At 40.8% G+C, this 22,077-nt stretch overlaps 1 protein-coding gene across 1 annotated transcript in view; it reads left to right on the top strand.

Moving 5' to 3' along the window:
• The first annotated feature begins 5,903 nt into the window (after positions 1–5,903).
• Positions 5,904–22,077, top strand: part of LOC146562154 (multiple epidermal growth factor-like domains protein 9) — a 41,509-nt gene continuing 25,335 nt past the window's right edge. The window contains exons 1-2 of the mRNA XM_085293662.1: positions 5,904–6,593; positions 13,300–13,519. Of these exons, the coding sequence (XP_085149788.1) occupies positions 6,047–6,593; positions 13,300–13,519 (767 nt within the window). The 5' untranslated portion in view covers positions 5,904–6,046. The remainder of the gene's footprint in view (positions 6,594–13,299; positions 13,520–22,077) is intronic.

Raw genomic sequence — 22,077 nt, 5'->3', positions numbered from 1 at the left:
TTTTTGACAAAAGCTACAAAATGGATGGCTACAACAGCTAAGTTTGCTTCTTAAGCACTATATGTTCACTAATAAGGGTAGGATAAAGCTGTCATTGGAAAAAAGATGTTGATAGCTACCATAGAAAATTAGTTAGAGAAGCTTTGAGATGCATGTTTTGGAGACCTAGAGTACTTTTGCCCCTTTTCTCATAGATTTACATACAATCAAAAGTGTCTCTGAAATCACAGGAGTCACCCTCTGCTGGCTATTAAAAGAATGTTGGTTCAAGGATTGTTAACTTGGTAAACTTTTATTAGAGTGTTAAATGGCTGCAAAGTAAAGTCTACAAGGTTTCCCACTCTGACAGCTTTCAGCTGATACAAACGACCAGGCAATCGACCTCCAGTACCTGCTGGGACAAAACTGCCCCCACCCCTCTATTCAAGGCATTTCATGAATAAAAGGGAGAGAAAATTGAGTAGTGTAGAGTAAGGGTTCCCCATAGAGGGCCTTCTTTACCTGTACAAATGCCAGCTGGTACTGCTCCATTCACTGGACAAGATCCTTGGCACCTTTTGGTCAGGTCTGACCACAAACCAGTGGTAGTAACTGGCAAGCCCCAAGACCAGCCTCACCTCTTTTTTTTTTTTGTTTTAGGAATGTACTTACCAGTTACTGTACCTCCATCCATCCAATCCAAGAAAATTTGCCAGTAGCCCCTGGATGAATAAATAAACATGAACTGTGCCTACTCGGTCCAGGAGCTTGCTGACCTGGGCCATGGGATAAGCGTCAAACTGTGAGACCTTGTTCACCTTACTGATACTCAGCACGTGATGAATGACTGTATATTTGCACAATTATTTCTTCTTTGCAGCACCTTTTCAACGACCTCCTGCTGCACACCACAGCTCTCTCCTCTGGGCCGCAGCAGCAGAGCGACAAACCATGCCCTGCCACAGCAACAGAGGAGAGCTGCCTCCATCCTCAAAGACCCCCACACACCCCCAACACAGACTGTTCACACTTCTGCCCTCGGGACGAAGGTTTAGAAGTGTGAAATCCAGAACATCCCGACTCCACAACTCCTTCTTCCCCACTGCTATCAGACTCTTGAACAGCTGACCTATTTTAACAGTAATAATAATTTTTTCACATCAGGTCATCTTACATATCAAACCAGCATATTAAGCTCATAGCTCTTTTGCACACAAATCTATTTAATACTTCAATTTTTGTCTCTATTTATTTATACTATTTGTATTTTATCTGTTCTAGTCCTATTTGTACATATTAACCGGCATCTGTGTGTGGACAGCAGAGAAAGAATTTCATTGCACAGAGAAATTATTTTCTTTGTACACATGACAATGCTTTGAATCTTTGAATCTTGAATTTTTTCTTAATCATGAACTATAAACATTGATGAGGTGCATCTTTTGACTTTGCCTTTATTATAGTTTTAGCATTTTGATGCTGTTAACAGTTACATACTGAGCAAATATGATGATAGCAGCTAACCTTTGCCATGCCCAGCTGGACCACAGACCTTTATGGCATTGTCAAAAGGAGCAGGAAGTGAATTCTGCATGGGACAAAACTCTTCATGTCATTATTTGTGCAGCTATTAAGGATTCTTCAGCGATACTTACCGTAAAAATAACTTTTTTGGCAGGTTTTTGGTGGAGTCTAATGGAGTATAAAACTGGGGCCCATATGTAAATCTGAACCCTTCACACACATAAGTCTTTCTAACTATCCCCTTTTCTGTTTTCAGACTATTTCTTCGTGAAATGAAGGGAAATTGTTGAAATTAGAATTTACTTAATCTTTATTTTCCAATTGAGGTGAATTGTTCTGGAGCTGGTTCCTTTTATCCAACTCAAACCTGTCAATTCATCTTAATACTGGGAATAATGTAAAATAAATCTCAGTTTAAGTCATACACCTTTTCTTAAGCACTGCTAAATGGTCATTTCCATCAGTAATGTTTTGAAACAACACTAATACTAAATAACATATTAATATTAAATAGTACCCTGAAGCACACTGAATTTCTTTGCATCATTTATTACACAATTTGCCCTGAGGATACTCTTGTGAAAGCTGAACTAGGGAAGACATAATAGAAGATATAGTACAAAAACAATGCACAGTGTATCGGCAACTGTAGCCCCAGTAACACACACCTGGGACATAAAATTAAAAATAAATCACAGGAACTCACAGGGAGAGAAAAAATTAGAGCTAACTTCACTGCAGAGATGGAGAAAGATGTAAGAAAAGAAAGGAGAAGGCAGGTATAGACTGCTAGGTGAAACTTGATAAACTGCACATTTAAAGATTATATGTGACGTCATTATTTTTAATCACATATTGGATCTGTATATGATGTGTTTTGATCAAATGTGTGTTTTTATTTTGTGAAACATCTTGCAAAACAAACTGAGTGTAGTAGTTTTGTGTTATTCAAGTGTTGCATGACAATTCTCTGTATCTTTTGCAGGATAAGCAGTTTGGCTTGGACACAGTAACATAAAAAAATATTTCTGGTGAACACCTTCAAAATATTGTCAAATTACATGAATTGTTAAATATGGTTCTTTTTTTCATTTCTTTGTGTGTGTGTGTGTGTGTGTGTGTGTGTGTGTGTGTGTGTGTGTGTGTGTGTGTGTGTGTGTGCGCGCGCGTGCGCGTGCTTTCAGTATTTTTCCTTGGTGTAACGGATCATGTGTGTTGCTCACAGTATACACGTGTGCTACACTACCGTTTCTGAATATGGCCATATGATTCCGAGCTTTTCTAACAAACTGACTTGTTATCGCCCCATGAGGCCACTAGGGGGCAACAAACACTTGCCAATCATAAACTGACTACAAGAAATCAAGGGACCATACCCTTACTTCCTGTGGTGACCTTAAAATAAACGTCTAAACTTTTGCGTAGGCACAACCTAAACATAACGTGACTCCCCAATCCTTACTCCTCACCAGCCCCAAGAAAAGAGCAACAGCACAATACCATTTAAGATGCTAGAATCAGTTTCTTTGCTCTGGAAGTAGGCAATGCCAAAACATAAAAAAAAAAACTTCTGTTGAGCTTCCACAACAGAAATTTTAAAAAAGACAGTTCTCTAATCTAGGCTCCCTATCAATGAACAAGAGGAACCAAAGGTAAACAAAAAAAAAAACAAACAAAAAACGACTCACTTCTGCTGAAATGTGCTGTGGTGAAATATTCACAGTTCACTACTTAACAAAGATTATTTACAAAATCCTCTCAACAAACATTTCAGGAGTAAATATAAATAAATACATATTGGGTGATATCTTTTTCAGCTGTACTATTGTGCAGTTGATGGTTGCTTTTTGAGAAGTAACAGAGTGAATCCTCCTGCAGGAGCACTGCTCCAGCCCACACAGCACTGGCATCCACCTCGAGTTTAAGATGGCACATGAAATCTGGAGCAGCGAGGAGAGGAGCGCTGCAAAGGAGAGCGTTAGTATCATCAACAAATTACTTAACAAGTGTCAAGTGTGGAAAAACTACTTTTGCAAACAGATCTACAGCATATACAGTAATTGAACATTTGAATTCTTCTAATGTCTTGATGCATTCTCAATCATCCAGGTAAGTAAATCTCCAAAAGTTGATTCTGTTCATTTGGACGTAGCGTTTTCAGTGGGAGAAACGTTTCGTCACTCATCCAAGTAACTTCTTCAGTCTCAGCTGACTGCAGGTTTCCTCACTGAAGGAAACCAGTCCATTGTTCCTTCAGTGGGCTGGTTTCAGTCATTATGCAAATGTACTGTTTTTAAGATTGGGGAAACATGTAGTCGGCTGTGACTGAAGAAGTCACTTGGATAAGTGACGAAACGTTTCTCCCACTGAAAACGTTACGTTCAAATGAACAGAATCAACTTTTGGAGAATTCTTCTAACCAGTACCGGGCACTGTGAACAGCTAACAAATATGAGAAAACATCACGAATAAAGGGTTTTCTTAACTTTTTTTATTTTAAAAACTTGCTTGCTATAAAATCAACATGTGACGCATATGTGTAATACTGCAGATATTAACTGTATGTTTGAAGTGGCACGATGTCCATATTTTTAGGGAATATTTGGGTGGTTAAGGCAGTGCATGTTATTACTGATTTAATAATCAATTACTAAATCAATTAGTAATCAATTATGCTGCAGAATTTTTTTCATTCTACTTTTGAAGGCACATTTTTGTTGTTTCCTTAGAAAAATTAGGAATGAAAACTGATTGTAAAATGAATAAATTGACTCATAAATAACAATCTATAAAATATAAAGCTTTGCTTTTTTGTAGTGTCACAATAATTCCATTCCTGGTGGAATTCATTTCTATTTTATTTATATAAAATTGAACTAAAGTAGCTGGGTATCCTGCAGAGAGGTTTGCGGGGGCCACCCTCAGCTCAAAGGAAAACGGCACCTCATTTCCTAATGCATTTACCTCCATCCCAGAACTGTGTTTCTTTTTCTTTCTTGTAACTCTCTCTCAGCACAGGAACCATAGGATTCACAGGAGGACACTCTGCACCCTGAGTTTTTCCAGCTTTACTCTTTTATATTTTTAATAAACCAAACATCTTCTAAGTGGTCTGGTCTTTGTTAGTGGAACAAAAATGGAAATGTGTTGCTTGAATATAATTAATTTACATATTTGTTGTTGTTTTATAATAACAAGTGTCCTATAATTCTTACGGGTGAGTATTTTAATGCAACATTAAACCTGTCAGTGTGTTCTAGACAATTTCACCACATGCAAGATAGGTATTGCTGAAAACACGATGAAGAAAAACAGGTATGTAAAGATAATTATTTGTTTTTATAAATTTTTTAAAACAATACAATATTAAAACCGGACTCATTTTGATTATTATGCAATATAAAAACACATTTAAAGGAGCAGCATGCTCTGACTATAGCTCTCCCCACATCACATCTGCTGGATAACAACACTGAAGACCTGACAAACCATCTTCTTGGTAGAAGGCTTGTACAGCTTTCATTGTGGGGTTTTTTTTAACCATGACTAGGTGATGGTTACGCTGCGTTTAAATGTTTGATGGACTCACACGTTTTTATTAGCAAAGCCTTAGCACGGTCCCATTCGCTCATAGCCTTGCTGTCCCATTTTGGGTAAATGAGAAAACTAAAAACGGAAAAATGGTATTACTGCTTTAGTTGTTGTACATGTAGTACATTAAGCTTGCCCGCTGTTTAACCCGTGATCTTTTGCAGCCTGCGCTTTCCATGGTCAGCTTCCTGTTTGATGCTTGGCCCAAATATGCCACCATGTCACTGGTGAGGACATGGAATATGGATTATGCGGTTTCACAACCAGGGTTTAGCAAAAATGTGTTCGTTTTCACATACGTCAGGAGAGAAAATACCCATGATCCACTCAAACTTATGCCCAAGTCACCTTTATTTCACACAGAGCTTTTTATTAAGCTGTAGATTGCGTTTCAGGAAGAGTAGCTCCAGGAAATTTTTTAATGATGCTAGTAAATTTTATGACAGTTAATGCTTGTGGTGTTATTAAGAGCAAGGCAATAATTGGACCTTTAGGCCAGCAATTATTGGAAATTTCCATACCTAAGCGGGCGCATACTGAGGTGTAAAATGGGACAAAAAATAATAAACTTATATTTGCCACATTATTTTTACAAAGTACCCTATCAATACAAAAAATTCATGAATGGAAACCGGTTATAATTTTCGGGGAGGCTGAGACACTTGATAATTTACAACTTATTGTCTGCGGCGTGAAAAAGGGACTATCCAATCAACGAGCGATCGAATGCCCCGTGGGCATTTTTCCTGGGCTCCCATTGGCTCACTGGTACGTCGATCTGAGGAATGGCTCGCGCTAGGTTGCAGCGCAGGTGAAGTGTTGACGGTGGTTCATAGGGCAACAAACAGCAGTGTACGCCGCCGGGAGACATCAATGCTGGAGTACACGTCCATTCAGGGAACGGTCTGAGGAAGACCATTACTGGGGCTTACATGGAGAGCTGAGGCTGAACATGACGTTAACGTCCTTAATGATGTACATATCTCTGCTTTTACTATTTATTTTGTATGTATATAGTGGGTTTTCTGAAGCTGCGCCCCGCATCAGTACCTACGATGCGTCGTCTATCTCCGGGAAAAGCGGCTCAGCCTCCGATGCCTGGGATACCTTCCGCAACGACATGCTTCGCAGTTTACCAGAGAGCTGGTTCACTCTCTCGCCTTCAGCCGGACTCGCACCGTTGCCGACTATTGTTTCAGCCGATCCTTCCACCACCACCACGGCCATCTCCAAAACGCCAACCACGGACCCGACACCCACCCCCACCAGCACAATTCACGCCCCTGATGTTGGAATAATCCCATACACTAAAGAACAAACAACACCGTTTTCCAGGCTAACCGGCGTGCGCAAGCGGTCCGCCGACGCGCGAACATCCCTCTTCACTCCGGAGAAAATGCTGCAGACCTTGGTGTCCATGGTTTCCCAGCGCACGGCCAACGATGCCTGGGCTGCGGATAATATCGACACATCTGTTACCTCAGTGGAGAGCAGCCAGGGTGAGTCCTGTGAAGCAGGAACCTTTGCAGATTTAACGTTTGTGTTGCGCAGTCACATCAGTAGGCTCGGATGGTGGCTCCGTGGGTTTGACGCATCCACCGAATTAACCAGATTGCAACAATGGGCAGACGCCTCAGAGTGCATAGTGTGCCCCTTTGAAAATAAGCAAGAGCCTAGATGCTTCCCCTGCACAGCTCCGTTCTAACATAGGGTTTCATTTTTTAATTATTATTATTTTAGGACGAGTGTGACATATATTACGTTGTTGGGGTTGGGTGTGGGGGGCTTGAGGGGGTGTGTAATCCTGTTGTTGTTCACTCAGTTTCTCCAATTCACAGAGAATTCATCCAAGCCTTGATTCTGTATAGTCAGAGCAGCCATGTTTGCAGCTGACAGGGAATACGCTGCTCATATAGCTGCTTCATCTTCTCCATTGTTGTTTGCTTGGCATATTCAGAACAAGGCCATCCAAGCAAAATGGCTAGGCAGGCCAAGCCATGAATGAGCAATGACAGTGGGGGAGTCTGCCCCCTCCTCCTCCTCTCACACCTCACACACATCTCAGCATCCATGGTGTTGTTCTCCAGTCTGCCACAAATACCGCACAAATGTCCAAAATTCACCTTCAGCAGATGGTGTGTCTTCGTGCTTTGGCTTTCTTTTGCCCTTATCCTGTTGTAACCACATAAAAATGGTTTTTATGTGTTCTTGTTCAACACTGTCTATTCCCTTTTTGTCTGTAAAAGCTTCATCCCCTATCTCCCCGGGCCACACTGTGTTCTGCTTGTAGCTTTATAGAGCACTACACACACCAACACGTACACACACAGTTGCACACCTCCTGAACCTAAGTGTAAAATTCAGGCTACTGTATTTGAATGATATTGGCTTCCCCACACCAGGGGGTCCAATCTAGTCATGTTTTTTTTACAGTGACCCCTTTGTTCTCCTCACTGTGTCCTACCTGACTGTCAGCATTAATCCTAGTGATGGTGGCGGATTAAGAAAGCTGGTTGTGGTGTACTGCAGCCATAAATGGCTATTGAGAAATCTCCAGATTTGACTGGTTTGGGAGGAAAGAAGTAAAGCTTGGGTTCTGGTTGAACTCCTGGTAGATGGGCCATTAAAGATGCACAAATGTTCAGTGGAACATTGTTAAAGAACATCTTCCATTTTGACTGTTTCGAGTTTGATTTTGGCTTAACCTTATAACAGAAGTAGCGTTATGCTAAAATATACATAAGAGGCCTAATTTGAGAGGCAACATGTTTTAGTTTCTGAAAGTGGCATATATCTAAAATACAAACTAACTCTGCTGCCAAGTGGATCACCGTTGACCTGGTGGATGCTCAGAGGTTATTTCTTGGTGCTGGATCACAACTGTATTCCAGAAATGAACACAAGCACAATATTCCCCAGCTCTGACCTGTTATGTTATGGAAATGGAATCCCTCAAGGTGTTCATCTGTGTTGTCAGGTACCTGCATGTTAGCAGGGGATCCTGTGGGAGCTTAGAGGCCACATAAACACCCTGGAGTCTTTGTCTTGTTCGTCAAGCCAAGAGGCTGCCACCATCAGGAAGTGCTTTTTCAACAGGGGGTGGAGGCATGGGGGTCTGCTTGGTCTGCAACAGTGTTTACGCGAGTGGCCCTTTACAAAGTAACATCCACATCAGCATTATCCATTTCACATGTAAGTAGTTTTACTGTTATAGTTAGCTGTGAGTATCTATAAGTCTATAACATGGCACATAAACAAGAAAAAATTCTATTGATACTGATTAAACGTTATCAAAAAAACAGTTTTCGAGTTTTTCTTTTCATAATATGTAAGTAATAAATATGTAAGTCTGTTTGGGCCATAAGCATTCTGGTTGGACAAAATAAGCTTTTGAATTGGTTTACCTTATTTTCTGTCATATGCACACTGTCACAATGGTGGATGCTCACATTAAAAAGGAATGATTGTTCAAATAATGAGGTTAATGTACCTACAAGTAATCCCTATCAGCTAAAAGCTCAGGCTACAGCTCTAAACACTGAGTTTCAGGCTGTTTTTTGTGCTCTTGGTTATATAGAGGTAATATCCCTAATATGGTCAGCTCTCGCTATGAGCACAAAAGTGAACAGACAGTCGCTAGTAAAGCAGAATGAAACAAACAGCTTTGTCTCTGTCAAAAGGCGAACTGAGGAGGTGAGCCAGGGCCTAGTATATGTTAACTAAGAATGGTTTTCTTGCTCTAGTAGAGTTCAAGGATTGAAGTATGGAGCTAGAAATAAATGAGTGAGCAACAAAGTTAAAATGTTGAACTTTGGCTGGGATCACAGAAGCCCCACCCACCTGCTGTTCAGACCTTCTGTTCATAATTGACAGCCAATAAGAAAAAAAAGTTAGCCCAAAGAGGAAAAACAGGTTCTGCACGCGAGCAGATAAATAAAGATTTTTGAACTGCGATTCATGCAAATATACTCTACCAGAGTGCAGGAAGTGTTCAGTCAAAATGCAGCATATTTACCAAACTGCTTCCTGGATCCTTTTTCATGTTAGTGAGGCATTTAGTCATTTCTCCTTTTAAGTCATTTGATCCACTTTGTTACGTGAACCGTGAGGTCAAAATGAAACACATGGCCACGTGTCAGGTCATAAATGGAAACTTCAGCTGGCCTTGTTTAGATTTGTAACTTCAAAACCCTCCAAACTCTCTATTCTTGTAGCGTGAAGGCCACTCACACGACATCATCACATCATTCGGGATAACGCCTCGCTCGGCTACCTCAGTAGATTCTCTTCCAGGGCAGAGGCCCCATAGACCAATACCATGTGGTGTTTTTCCACAGCTTTACTTTGCAAAGTCTCCCAGTGCTTCATGGAAGATAATGCGTTTTGACTCTCCAAACAAATCTCAAAGCACAATGATTGTTTTCACCATAGCAAGCTCTAAATTAGGCAGGACAGGAGGCAGTTGTTTTGTTTTTCTTTTTCTTTTTTCATGGCGAGCAGTCTGCCACTGTCTGTTCCTGAATACCAGCAGCCATGCTGTCACAACCCTTTACAGCAAGTTAAATAGGAGAAAGATGAACTCTTGCTTCGGTTCCTCCTCACCTTCTCTTCCTCGCTGCACGCAGTTCCAGTGCAATCTAAATCAAACTTGCTGCCGCGGCCTCACAGAATCATCTCACACCTAGCGGAAGCTGGGTTTTAAGAATGAACTTTGTGCGTGTGTTAGGGGTGATGCATTCACTGGATCGCACACATTTTCAGGCGTGATCAGAACTGACAGTTCCTATGCGGACATTGCTGTAGCAAAGGCCCAGACTGTATATTCAACAAGCTTGCGTAACCACAGGCCTTTATTAGTTACATAAAACTCCAAGCAGCAGTGGCAGACGAGTATAATCTGAGTAGGACGCCTGAGCGGGAATGCATTAAAATTTAGCTGTCCTTTCCTCTCTTAATGTTAGTTGAGATATTGTGTGCACACCACATATAAAAACATGCTGTTCTGCTCTCTTATTTGTCTGTTTTCTTTGTCTCACTGCTGAGCACAGAATGGAGACACACAGTCGAGCCTTCAGTTGCCACACCTAGCCTGAGATCAGATGAATAATAGATTGGCACTCTGTGGATTCATCCACATGTCTGTCATTACATCCTCCATATGCAGCACAGTTGCACACTTATCTCTAGACTGTCTAGAGTCTCCATGAGATGGGAATCTTGTTTTTTGTTTTTTTGAAGCATAAGTGAATTGTGCTTTCAACAAAACAGAAACCAGCCAAAGAAAGACAAGGTTTCATTTGAAAAATCTGGATGAGCAAAGTGTAACTTTGTGCACTTCTTTAGCACAACACAGTGGGCAGCTCCTAGACACAGATGATATTAGTGGACTGTGGTTCGATTGTGCAGCTTAAAGTGAACGATGGTGGAAGCCAGGGCAGCACCTAGTGTCTTCATTTCTGGGCATGCTCACATTTGGTCCATTTTCAAATTAAATTTCTCTTCCACTACCAGTTCCAAAGTTTCCAGATTCAGTAAATGTGTAAGGCAGGTGTCTGTGTAATGTTGGGCTAAACTGGTTTATGACAAATGCTAGCATAAAGACTTCGCTCTTTACAAACACAGTGCATCACGCCGATTCCATTAGCTGTGGAATGCTGCAATGACAGTGACAGCATGATCAGCTATAAAAAGGCTTAAAACATTAGGTCAAATGTTTGAACTGAGATGAGTGAAATTCTGGGTTTTCTGTTCCAGGAAAAACTGAATCAGTCACCATGGTAACAGACTCTGTAAACTTCAAAGTCTCAATTTCTTCCTCACTCTTCCCCTCTTGCTGCACCTGATCCACCTGTGTGATGCCACATTTCCTCATTCATAAAGTTGCTGTAAAAGCATAATTCATTTTACAAACACTTAGATGTTAGTGTGCTTTTTTAATTAACATGAGTGCTATGACATTCACTCAGTTGTCAGTATATAAGGACAGAGTTATTATCTACTCGGAATATTAAATAAATTTTAGTCTCCATCCTGCTAACTCTGACTCTGTAGGCAGTAATGGAGCTATCAGAGTGACAGCCTGTTTTTGTCCACTGCAAACATCTATTGAGCCTTACTGTAGCAATCACTATTTAAAGAAAAGGGTCTTTAGACAGAGAAGACTGATCAATGATGAATAACTTGTCATATAGTAAATGGTAATAGTCATAAAAAATGCCTGTCACAGCTGGGATCTTTGAGATAAGGCTCTATAAAACAACATTTTGAAAGGTACATGGTCTGAAATTCAGTCTGAACATGTCTCAGTGGGTTTTTACAAACACTTGCATGGGTTAGGCCAAGTGCAAGTGGCGTCCTCACATTGACATCCAAAATGGATATGGATCACGGATTCTGACTGAGTCAGGCCCGGATCTTTGGTTCTCATCATTTCTTAGCTCCTCTGATTAGATCCATTCATAATGGCTTACTCCCTGGCACAATCTGTGCTCCTTATTTAAAATGGCTGATCCCCCAAGACTGTATTGAAGTATTGAAGTAAAATCATGTTTAGCTTTACTAATAGTACTTTTCCAAGTCTTTATTCAATGCAAGCTCCACGGAAAGTAACGTACAGCATCTCTGTTATGACTGTAAGAGAGCCATCATTTGTAAGGGAAGCTGCTGTTAGATCAGGTTAACAAGGGAACATAAAAGCTGAGTTTTTCTGTAAATCTCATTAAGGGGTTTTTATTCAGTAGTGGGGAAAATAAAAAATAAAAAAAATTGTATTTTTAAAAAAAGTGAGGTTGTTATAGTACTCCAGTAGATTCAATTTTTACTGAATAAATATTGAAAAAACAAAATGATCTTTTGCTATCTGGGTAATTAACAGCAGGTCTATCAGTAAACTGTGATCTGTTTCTTCATATTTTAATCCTCCGTTTCTGACTCCTACAGTTTGAATAATTAGATTCACAAATCAAACCTAAATTAGGGTTCCAGCTTCATCTAATGACACTTCAAGTTGGGTAAAAGATGCCAGCAGACATTTATTTTTTTGTATCTATTTTTTTTTTTTTTTTAATTAAACATTCATACTTATTATGAAGATGACATAGTATCTCAAGATGATTATAATTACTCCTCTTCCTTGCTGTGATTTCAGGTAAATATCATAGTCAGTACTGACATGTGTTCATTTCTCTCAGGCCACCGGATTACAAATGCAGATTGTCCTTTCCACATTCATGCATGTGCAGCTGAATGTGCGCATGAACATGCTCTGAAATGACTGAACTTGCTCTGATCAGCTGGTCTGGAACAGGGAACTCAGTTACAGATTAGAGTTAATCAACTCAGAGTTTACTTTTACACTCAGAGTTTGTTGAAGGTTCTTCGTGGGGTAGGGCTCAAGTCACTGGTGACCTATCTAGGGTCATGGAGAGGGTGTGGTGTAACTTTAGAGACCTCCAAATGCAAAAAGTTTCACTTTAAGTGTTATTTTTAATAAATTGCATGCTCAAACAAATGTTTTGTCTCACTCCCATTTCTCCTTGTTCCATGTTAAAGCTTGGTTCCAAGCTTGTTAGAACCTCGTTAAGATCCAACCGTACAAAATATGATATTTTTTTTGTTGTTGCCATTTTTCAAGCGCTTTAACCTTTTGATCGGGACTGTATAGATCTGCTAGCGGTTGTCACAGTTGTGGGACACATAACTGTGGTATCCAAGGAAATGGCAAAGACACTTGTTGCCGATGGGAGAGGTTTGCTGTCTAAGATATGGTTAACATTGTGAAAGGATGTATTTTAACCCAAACCGCAATGTTTTTTGTTTTTTTTACCTAATCCCAACAAAGTAGTTTGTTGCTAGACCTAAACAAACAGGGAGTGAAAAGGAGAAAGTGTTGAACAAGCAGGGTGAAACCAGGGTAAAAAAAAATAAAATTATAGATGAAAAGTTGAATGGTTTATGACTTTGAAGGAAACATATGCATTTTCATCTTTAAGGGTCACAACAAAAAGGTTTTAAAATCCCTGTTTTGCACATTACACAAGTCACTGCTTGTTGCATTTGAAATGTTTTGTTGTGAAATAATATTTGTGAAATAAATAATGTTCATCATTGTGTAGTGTGGTCAGTACTGACCTGCTTTCACTACTGTTGTCCTTCATGCGTTATTTACATTTTTTTTGTCTTTCCTGTTTTTTTGTCACACCCCAGCCACCACTCACTCAGAGATCCTTTGTAACTGCAGCAGTGACTTTGAGGGGATTTCACATCCCGACGACTGTGACAAGAGCACCGGTCAGTGTTCGTGTGTGAAGGGCTACACTGGTCTGCAGTGTGAGGACTGCGAGGAGGATTACTTCACAAATGGCACCAGTGGCTGCCAGCCCTGTTCCTGCGACTCATACGGTGCAGTGAACCACCTCTGTGACAGGTAAGGCTGCTTTTTCAGTTTCCCCGCGAGGGCAGCCTCTGGCAAAAAAGTCAGTTTGTTTTGTCAACACAACTGAAGAGAGACAACTCATTTCTGTGCTGTGTCTCACTAGTAAATCAGATAAGCTTTGTTTACATATTTACTGCTTTTCTGACTAACTGTGGTATAAAACGCACATGTCAACTATATCTCTGTATAGAATGTAAGGGGGGCTGTATTTTAGCATTTTTTCAGCTTGTTTTGGTTCAGCCTTACTGCTTGCTCCAACAGTGACCAGCAGAAATAGATGTTTACATTGCCCAGAACCACATTGCTAGTATTTATCAGGTAAAGTTGAGTATTTTGTTAACTGGTGAAGGACAAAACAGAGAGAGTCAATTCTGAAGCTGTTTTGGTGTTAAACATGGTTTCTTGACTGTTGTGTGTATAAACAGGCAACAACTCTGGTGGATTTGGCATAAAAATGCAGAGCCAGATAAGCAAGTTAATTATTATTTTTTCCCTGTATACATAATCACAGCCTAGACTTTCAGGTAAGGGCAGAAGCGGCTGTTGATCAGAAGGTACAGTGGTTGGTTGACCTACTGTTAACCCACGGTCAGTGTCTGGATCTTCCAGCGTGTTTCAAAGTGAAGTTGCCCCTATGTGTCCATCAGAGTGCGAGTGTGTCCTTCTTGGATGAAGTGCTTATAAGACATAGAATGAAAGCATTGTATGAATGTGGATGGCAGGAAGATTGTAGTAGAAAGCTCTTTAAGCGCTCAGATTGTATGGGCCAGTCCACTTGATCATTAGCCAATGGCATGACTTTGTATTTTGATAAGTAGGGTGAGCCTTTTTTCTTTTTCTTTGTATTGTCCTGGAAAATTGGGAAAGAAAGTTCTATAGGTGAGCAATAAAGCTGTACCCACCTTTTCAGGCATAGCATCCTGGATTTTATTTAGCTGCCTAAAAGAGACTTGCAGGTATTACAAGGCTGGAAAGTGTCAGGTGTCGCTGTGTGCAGGCAGGAGTAGTGGACCCAAAGTGCAGACTCACGGCAGGCAAAAGTGTATTTCAAAACTCAGCTTTTAATGCTGGATGGCAAAACGTAACAAAAGTCCAAATGAACTTACATAAGCAAGCAGGCAAGCAGCCAGACCACACAGCATATATGAGGGTAGATCACAACACTGACACAGAGAAACACAGGGCTTAAATACACAGAGGGAGCAATCAGGGAATGGGTAACAGGAGGGAAACACAGCTGGGGCAAATCAGGCCTAACGAGACAAGGGGAAGCGAAACCAGATATATTAACATAAGACATGGACCTTCAAAATAAAACAGGAAACATAACACAGACTGAACTAAAGACACAGACTCACAGGCAGGCACTACAACAGAGGGAACAGAGACGTGGGACCAGGGCAGACAGACACTGACTGGACATGGGGATATCACAGACAGGGGAGACAGCAACTAAGGATTACACAGAGACATAAACCATAAGAAAGAACTCTAACAAAGAAACCAAAGACTAGAAAAGATAAATAATATAATAAACTCAAACCTCTGGGTCAACGACCCAGGCATCCTAACACAAATGCTATTTATGGTCTCCTCACAACAATGATAAGTAAAATAAACTGGGCCAATATGGCATGTTTGTTAATACAGGGATACACATGTTAATGTGATCTCTGGTCTCCCACTCAGATACACAGGTCTCCGAGTGTCCAGCATTCAGACAGCTACCTGAGGACAGTCATGTGAGAGAAAATCTGCTCACACAGATATGTAGAGCCAAATACTGTCAATAAGGCCTCTGCAATGTTCTGAAGACAGTTAAACTTGTCAGGTAGTGATGTACAGCAGGTGAAAATGCAAGCTGCATGAACACGCACAGCTATGGATTCCAGCTGCTTCGATGTTGCATTAACTGGCATTAACTCAGCCAGTTAATGCGAGACAAATCCAGCTGCTCATTAAAGATTTCTGGTTTGATCAGAAAATAAAACATTGGTCCATACACCTGAAAGCCCCAAAAACGCAGTGTGAATTCTGTCTCGAGTCTACGGATGTATCCGTGTATTTCCGTGGTGCTGATGCTGCGCTGAGCGGACAGCTCCTGAAGCTTTTGAAGTGTCGGAATATGGAAAGCTAACAACATCCCTCTCACCAGTAGGCTAAGTTATTTTTAGCCAATTACAAGTTGAATCTGGTAGTTGGGGTTGTTGGTTAAGATACCGTCATTAAGAAGCGGCACAACTAATGTGTCTATGCGAGCTATTTTGCGATGTGCACCGCTGGCCTGGCCATTTATTTTTTAATGCGCCTTCTCAGATTAATTCACTGCGTGTCGTGCCCAGGGCTGGACTGGGACAAAAAATTGGCCCGGGCATTTTGACTACAGACCGGCCCACCAGGTATTAAAGCCATAAAGCCTTTGGATGAAAACAAACGCGATTGTGACAGTGATGTACAGTCTTGTTGGTATATGTATGATTTCTATTCATTTTACGTCAGATAAAAACTTTGGTTGTAAGCTTCAGATAATTATTTAATAACAGCCAGACATTTTAAATGAAAATAAGAAAGTATTTCTTTGTGCCCCCCTTTCCCTGTTAATGCCCTACCTGGCCCCCTGGCAACACTTTGCTAGACCCCTGCACAGTTACCAGCTGTCAGCTACTTGGTGTTATTTGTCTCTCAGAAACAGTTCATAACTTCCATTCAACTCATTCATGTCACCTAAAAGGTAAACCTGTTTCTCCATCACCTGTTCAGCTCTGATGATTCAGTAAGGACATCTCCGGGTTTCATCTTCATGTTTCCCTCTCACCAGATAACCAAACCGATATCATGACCAGCAGCTTTTACAGCTGTGGCTCCAGCAAACATCAGCTGATACTAGAAATTAATATTAAATAAATTCTAACAACAGCTGATCAAGCTTAAACGTGCTGCTGTTGTTTAGCGCAACATTCGGCGGTTTCCTCTTTCTGGCGCAAAGTGGGCGATAAACAAAGAAGAGAGAAAAGCCGATCAGCTGATCATTGATCAGTTTCATGATTGAAGTAGCAACAGGAGAGAGAGGGGAGAGAAGAGGCAGCTGTGCAGCGTAACGACAGAATAACTCCAGCTTTGTGTCTTTTTCCATTCTAGCTGAAGTACGGGACAAACTGTTCCTTTTCAGCTCAATACGAAACTCGTAATATTTTTCTCTGAATGCGGGACGAATGCGGGTTGGCGACTCTACTAACTAACCTTATGAATAAAATAAAGTTCGCTACAACAATGCTGATGAAAACTCTGTCATGCTAGCTAGTACGCAGTACGAGTTATTGTAACTGACTGTAAAAAGTCAGCACAACGAAAATAAACTACACCTAAACTTGATTTATATCTGACCCAGATAGACTGCAGGTCATAACTTCTTACCTGAAGTTCAGTTCACCTGACACTCGGACCGGTGCTGCCTTGGGTCTCTGCTCCTCCTGCCTCCCTTTTCCCTGTGGAAGCTCCGCCATAGCCACCACCAAACAACTGAGTTATTTTTACACACCGGCCAGTATCTGGCCAATCCACCACCTTTCATTTTTTATACCCTTACAAAAGAAAAAAAAATCATCGGCCCACCGAGCATGCCCGAGTATGCCCAATGGCCAGTCCAGCTATGGTCGTGCCATCAGTTAGCCCTTCTTAGGGTGCTTAGTCTAGACTGTTGTAGGCAAGCTGTCTTTTAATCTCTTAGTAGTTAAGTAAAATATTTTTTCTGGGTTCTTGGAGGTCATTCCAGAGCCTGTTTTGGATGTTGGCTTCCTTTTGTTCCATTCTCTGTCAAGATATTCCCACACTACTTCAATAATGGTAAATGGTCTGTATTTGTATAACGCTTTACTTGGTCCTAAGGACCCCAAAGCGCTTTACACTATACACAATCATCCACCTACCCAACTCATTTCTGTGCTGTGTCTCACTAGTAAATCAGATAAGCTTTGTTTACATATTTACTGCTTTTCTGACTAACTGTGGTATAAAACGCACATGTCAACTGTATCTCTGTATAGAATGTAAGGGGGGCTGTATTTTAGCATTTTTTCAGCTTGTTTTGGTTCAGCCTTACTGCTTGCTCCAACAGTGACCAGCAGAAATAGATGTTTACATTGCCCAGAACCACATTGCTAGTATTTATCAGGTAAAGTTGAGTATTTTGTTAACTGGTGAAGGACAAAACAGAGAGAGTCAATTCTGAAGCTGTTTTGGTGTTAAACATGGTTTCTTGACTGTTGTGTGTATAAACAGGCAACAACTCTGGTGGATTTGGCATAAAAATGCAGAGCCAGATAAGCAAGTTAATTATTATTTTTTCCCTGTATACATAATCACAGCCTAGACTTTCAGGTAAGGGCAGAAGTGGCTGTTGATCAGAAGGTACAGTGGTTGGTTGACCTACTGTTAACCCACGGTCAGTGTCTGGATCTTCCAGCGTGTTTCAAAGTGAAGTTGCCCTTATGTGTCCATCAGAGTGCAAGTGTGTCCTTCTTGGATGAAGTGCTTATAAGACATAGAATGAAAGCATTGTATGAATGTGGATGGCAGGAAGATTGTAGTAGAAAGCTCTTTAAGCGCTCAGATTGTATGGGCCAGTCCACTTGATCATTAGCCAATGGCATGACTTTGTATTTTGATAAGTAGGGTGAGCCTTTTTTCTTTTTCGTTGTATTGTCCTGGAAAATTGGGAAATGGGTGCAGTGATCAGTTAAAACGTGCAAACATAAATGGAAATACAGTGTATAAGGTAAAGCGTGAAAGTCTAGACCAGGGGTAGGCAACCTTTCTGATGAGTGCCATCTAAAATTTCCTCAGAAGCCAGTGTGCCATATGATTGCATTAGCAATAAATTTAATAACGCTCTATATTAACAGTTACACACTATATAGAACCACTTTATAGAATTATATTTGTTTGCAGATGCTGGCAGCTATCAGCGAATAGTTATCAGCTATTTTGAAACAAAAAAAAAAAAGACACTTTTTATCCATAACAGCAAATGAACTGTACAACAGAAAATACAAATTGTCATGAACAGCTGTGTGCAGGCAGGAGTAGTGGACCCAAAGTGCAGACTCACGGTAGGCAAAAGTGTATTTCAAAACTCAGCTTTTAATGCTGGATGGCAAAACGTAACAAAAATCCAAATAAACTTACATAAGCAAGCAGGCAGCCAGACCACACAGCATATATGAGGGTAGATCACAACACTGACACAGAGAAACACAGGGCTTAAATACACAGAGGGAGCAATCAGGGAATGGGTAACAGGAGGGAAACACAGCTGGGGCAGCTCTTCTCTCCACACACACATTCACACACTGGTGATGACAGCCGCCCTGGGGCGCACTGACAGAGGCAAGGCTGCCGGACACTGGCACCACCGGGCCCTCTCACCACCACCAGTAGGCAACGGGTGAAATGTCTTGCCCAAGGACACAACGACCGAGACAACGACTGTCGGAGCCAGGGCTCAAACCGGCAACCTTCCGATTACAAGACGAATGCCCAACTCTTGAGCCATGATTGCCCCTACTAATGTTTCTAATGTTTAGATTTAGACTCTGGCGAGGCCAGTCGATGACTGATAGTGTTTCATTGTGTGTTTTTTCTATCCAGGTATCCCTTTACTGCATTGGTGGTGTGTGTGGGATCATTGTCATGATGAAAAATTAATCTGTTACTGTTCAGATTTTTCCTAGATTGTGTTCCATGGTGCATCAAAATCGAATGGGTTTTTCTCCCACTCCCAATGCTACAGCCTGAAATGCAGCCACAAGCCACGGCAGAGCCTCCGCATGTTTTTAAAATGGCTGCAAACACTCACTGCTGTACCTCTGTCCTACTTCAAAAATGTAAAATTTGGATTCATTATTCCAGAAGACCTGTTCCCACTGATGTTCAGTGTTCAAAGAAAAACCTGAGAACAACCTTCAGAAAGACTGGAGAACTATTGCTCGAAAAATGAATTCTGACACCATGGAAGCCAATTTGGGACTAATGCTAATAAATTTTAGGACATGATTACACCTGAAAATGACCTCAAGCTTTTGTTTGAATTCTGGAGGGAAAAAAAAGGTTTCACCCATTTTGGATAAGAGAAATATTACGACTGGTCAGTACTTAACAGTAAAATCAATAAAACGAAGACATCATTCGGGCTTTCCTTTAACACTGGCTCAGTCACTGGCTTAACTTGAATTTGAACATGTTTTGCATAAAGGGCTTAGCGACAGCACTGATTTGCACGTGAGTTAACGACAGAGTGACTGCATTTAACCACCAGTTTGTCGAACACAGGGTGACTGTAGCTCAGGAGGTAGACCAGGATATCTACTAATCAGAAGGTAATCAGAATTGTTGCTGGTTTGATCCCTGCCTGCATACCAAATATCCTTGGCCAAGATATTGCAAATTGCCCTCTGACACATCCATCAGACTGAATGTTGGACAGAAAAAAGTGCTTGTATGAACTGGTGTAAATGGGTGAATAAGACATGTTGTATGAAGCGTTTTGATTGCTGAGGTTGAGTAGAGAAGCACTATCTAAGATTCTAATTGTGTCACTGTGATCTAAACTCTGAAACAAATCCTCTTTATGAGGCTACTGAGATTTACTTTGAGCCTCCATGAACCCTTTCAGGTATTTTTATCATGTAGACCAGCTGTACACATTTTGTATAGAGTGGGTTATCAGGACAAAGGCTCTGATTTGTAATGTACCTGCAAATTGGCTACAGCATTTTAAAGGAGTCTTAACTTTAGCTCCAAAACTGCTGTGACACACCAAGCTTGAACAGACTGCCTGCTGTGAATTAGTGTTTGTTATCTCTAAAGATGGGGCCGAGATGTTCAAGGGATCAGCTGTGCTCAGACACGGTGTTCATTCGCAATCATTATTCTGCTCATTGATCCAGGTTGTCTTGCTGCAGGCCTCCTGGAAGATGTCAAAATGTTACCCACCCCGGTTACTTCTCAAATCCAGTCAAAGAACACATAACAGCTCTTGTACACAGCCTTTCTACAGTCACAAGAACAGACTGGGAAAAGAAGCTGCGTGTGTGGGTTAGGAATGCGGTAAAAATAGCGGCTGTACTTTCTGCCTCTAGCCATGAAAAGGAAAGCTGCTGTTTAGAAGCTTGAGTCAGTGTCCGCAGCGTGTGGAGGATTTGTTTTGTCATGCCCCGAGAAACATGTTACTCACCTGAACTAAATCCTACTGGGTGGAGTCCTGTGATGCAACTACAGGATGTGTTTTTCATGCTGATTGAGATTTTGCGTGCACAGCACTTTCAAATGATGGTAAAGGTGGAGGCAAGAAGGTTATTTTGGGGCTCTGGGCTTTCACACAGCGCCTGGCCTCTGATAACCATCCCGGCCTAGCCTAGCCTCATTCAGGAGCTTAGCATTGTAACTTATCCAGATTAACCAGCTTTCAGACCCCCTGGCCTGCTGCTTTAGGTTTCTTTCCCATTAAGTAATGAGCTGAAGTAAAGGCAGTCTGTGCTGTGGTCATGTTCACTGAAATCACAGTGATAACAGCAGAAATTATACCAAGATTTCAAAGAATTAGTTCAGGAATTACTGACCTGGTCAAGAAGCTGGGGAGGAGTAGTTACCTTTAGGCATGGAACATGATGAGTTTCACTCCTGACAGTCATCTCATCACACCTGTAAAGTTCCTCCTACTCTCTGTCATTAACGTTGCATATTCAACCAAAGCAAGAATATAAACTGGAACATTTTAGAGAATTTACTTAATTCTGTCAGAAGATTCACTAAGAGCCCTCTTTCACATAGTCTGACATAAAGACTGGAAATGGGCTGAAAACAGTTAAACATTTCACATCTTAAGACTGCGGATTATATGACTTTGTTTATATCAAACAAGTGTTTGATATTTTAAGTGTTGCTTAAAATATTGTTGGATGAATTTTCTTACACAAGTAGGACTGTCTGCTTGCTCTTCGGAGCTGAACAGAATGCACAGCCGCATTTCCACAAGAATTAAGCTCTTAGCCCCAGAACTGCTGAAGAAAAAAATAGTATTAGAACATTTTTCTGTGCTAATGAAGCTATTCAACTACAACTCTTAAATGGTTGTGCCTAAAAAAGTTAAAAATACAAATTTCCTGAAACTTTTGGACTGACAGTGGGTTAATTAAGGCCAGGCAGGAATAATTTGCAACTATGACAATGGCAGAAAGCTCACAAGCCAACTCTACTAGAGTGACAGAGCAAGTTACACCCTTAGGAATAAGAGAGTTTGGCTGTTTGGAAAAAAAAATTGGTCAGTATAACCAAACCAAAACCTTTACTGTACTTGTTGAGTTGGAATCTATTTCTTTTTAAATATGAAATGGGAAATGGTGAAACCTTGCTAAGGAAGATGTAAATTGTTAATGTTTCTTCTACATAACTTAACAATGAATAAAATGTATAGATTATGTAGATTATGTATGTCTGTTTCTCTACATAAAGATTTCAAAAACATGGCATGTGATTATGCATCAACATATTGT

The sequence above is a fragment of the Mchenga conophoros genome, linkage group LG12 (assembly GCF_057382185.1).
Source record: "Mchenga conophoros isolate Kocher_MC1m ecotype Shallow Benthic linkage group LG12, M_conophoros_male_GT1.1, whole genome shotgun sequence".
Classification (NCBI taxonomy): Eukaryota; Metazoa; Chordata; class Actinopteri; order Cichliformes; family Cichlidae; genus Mchenga; species Mchenga conophoros.
This window is presented reverse-complemented; position numbering and strand designations above follow the sequence as displayed.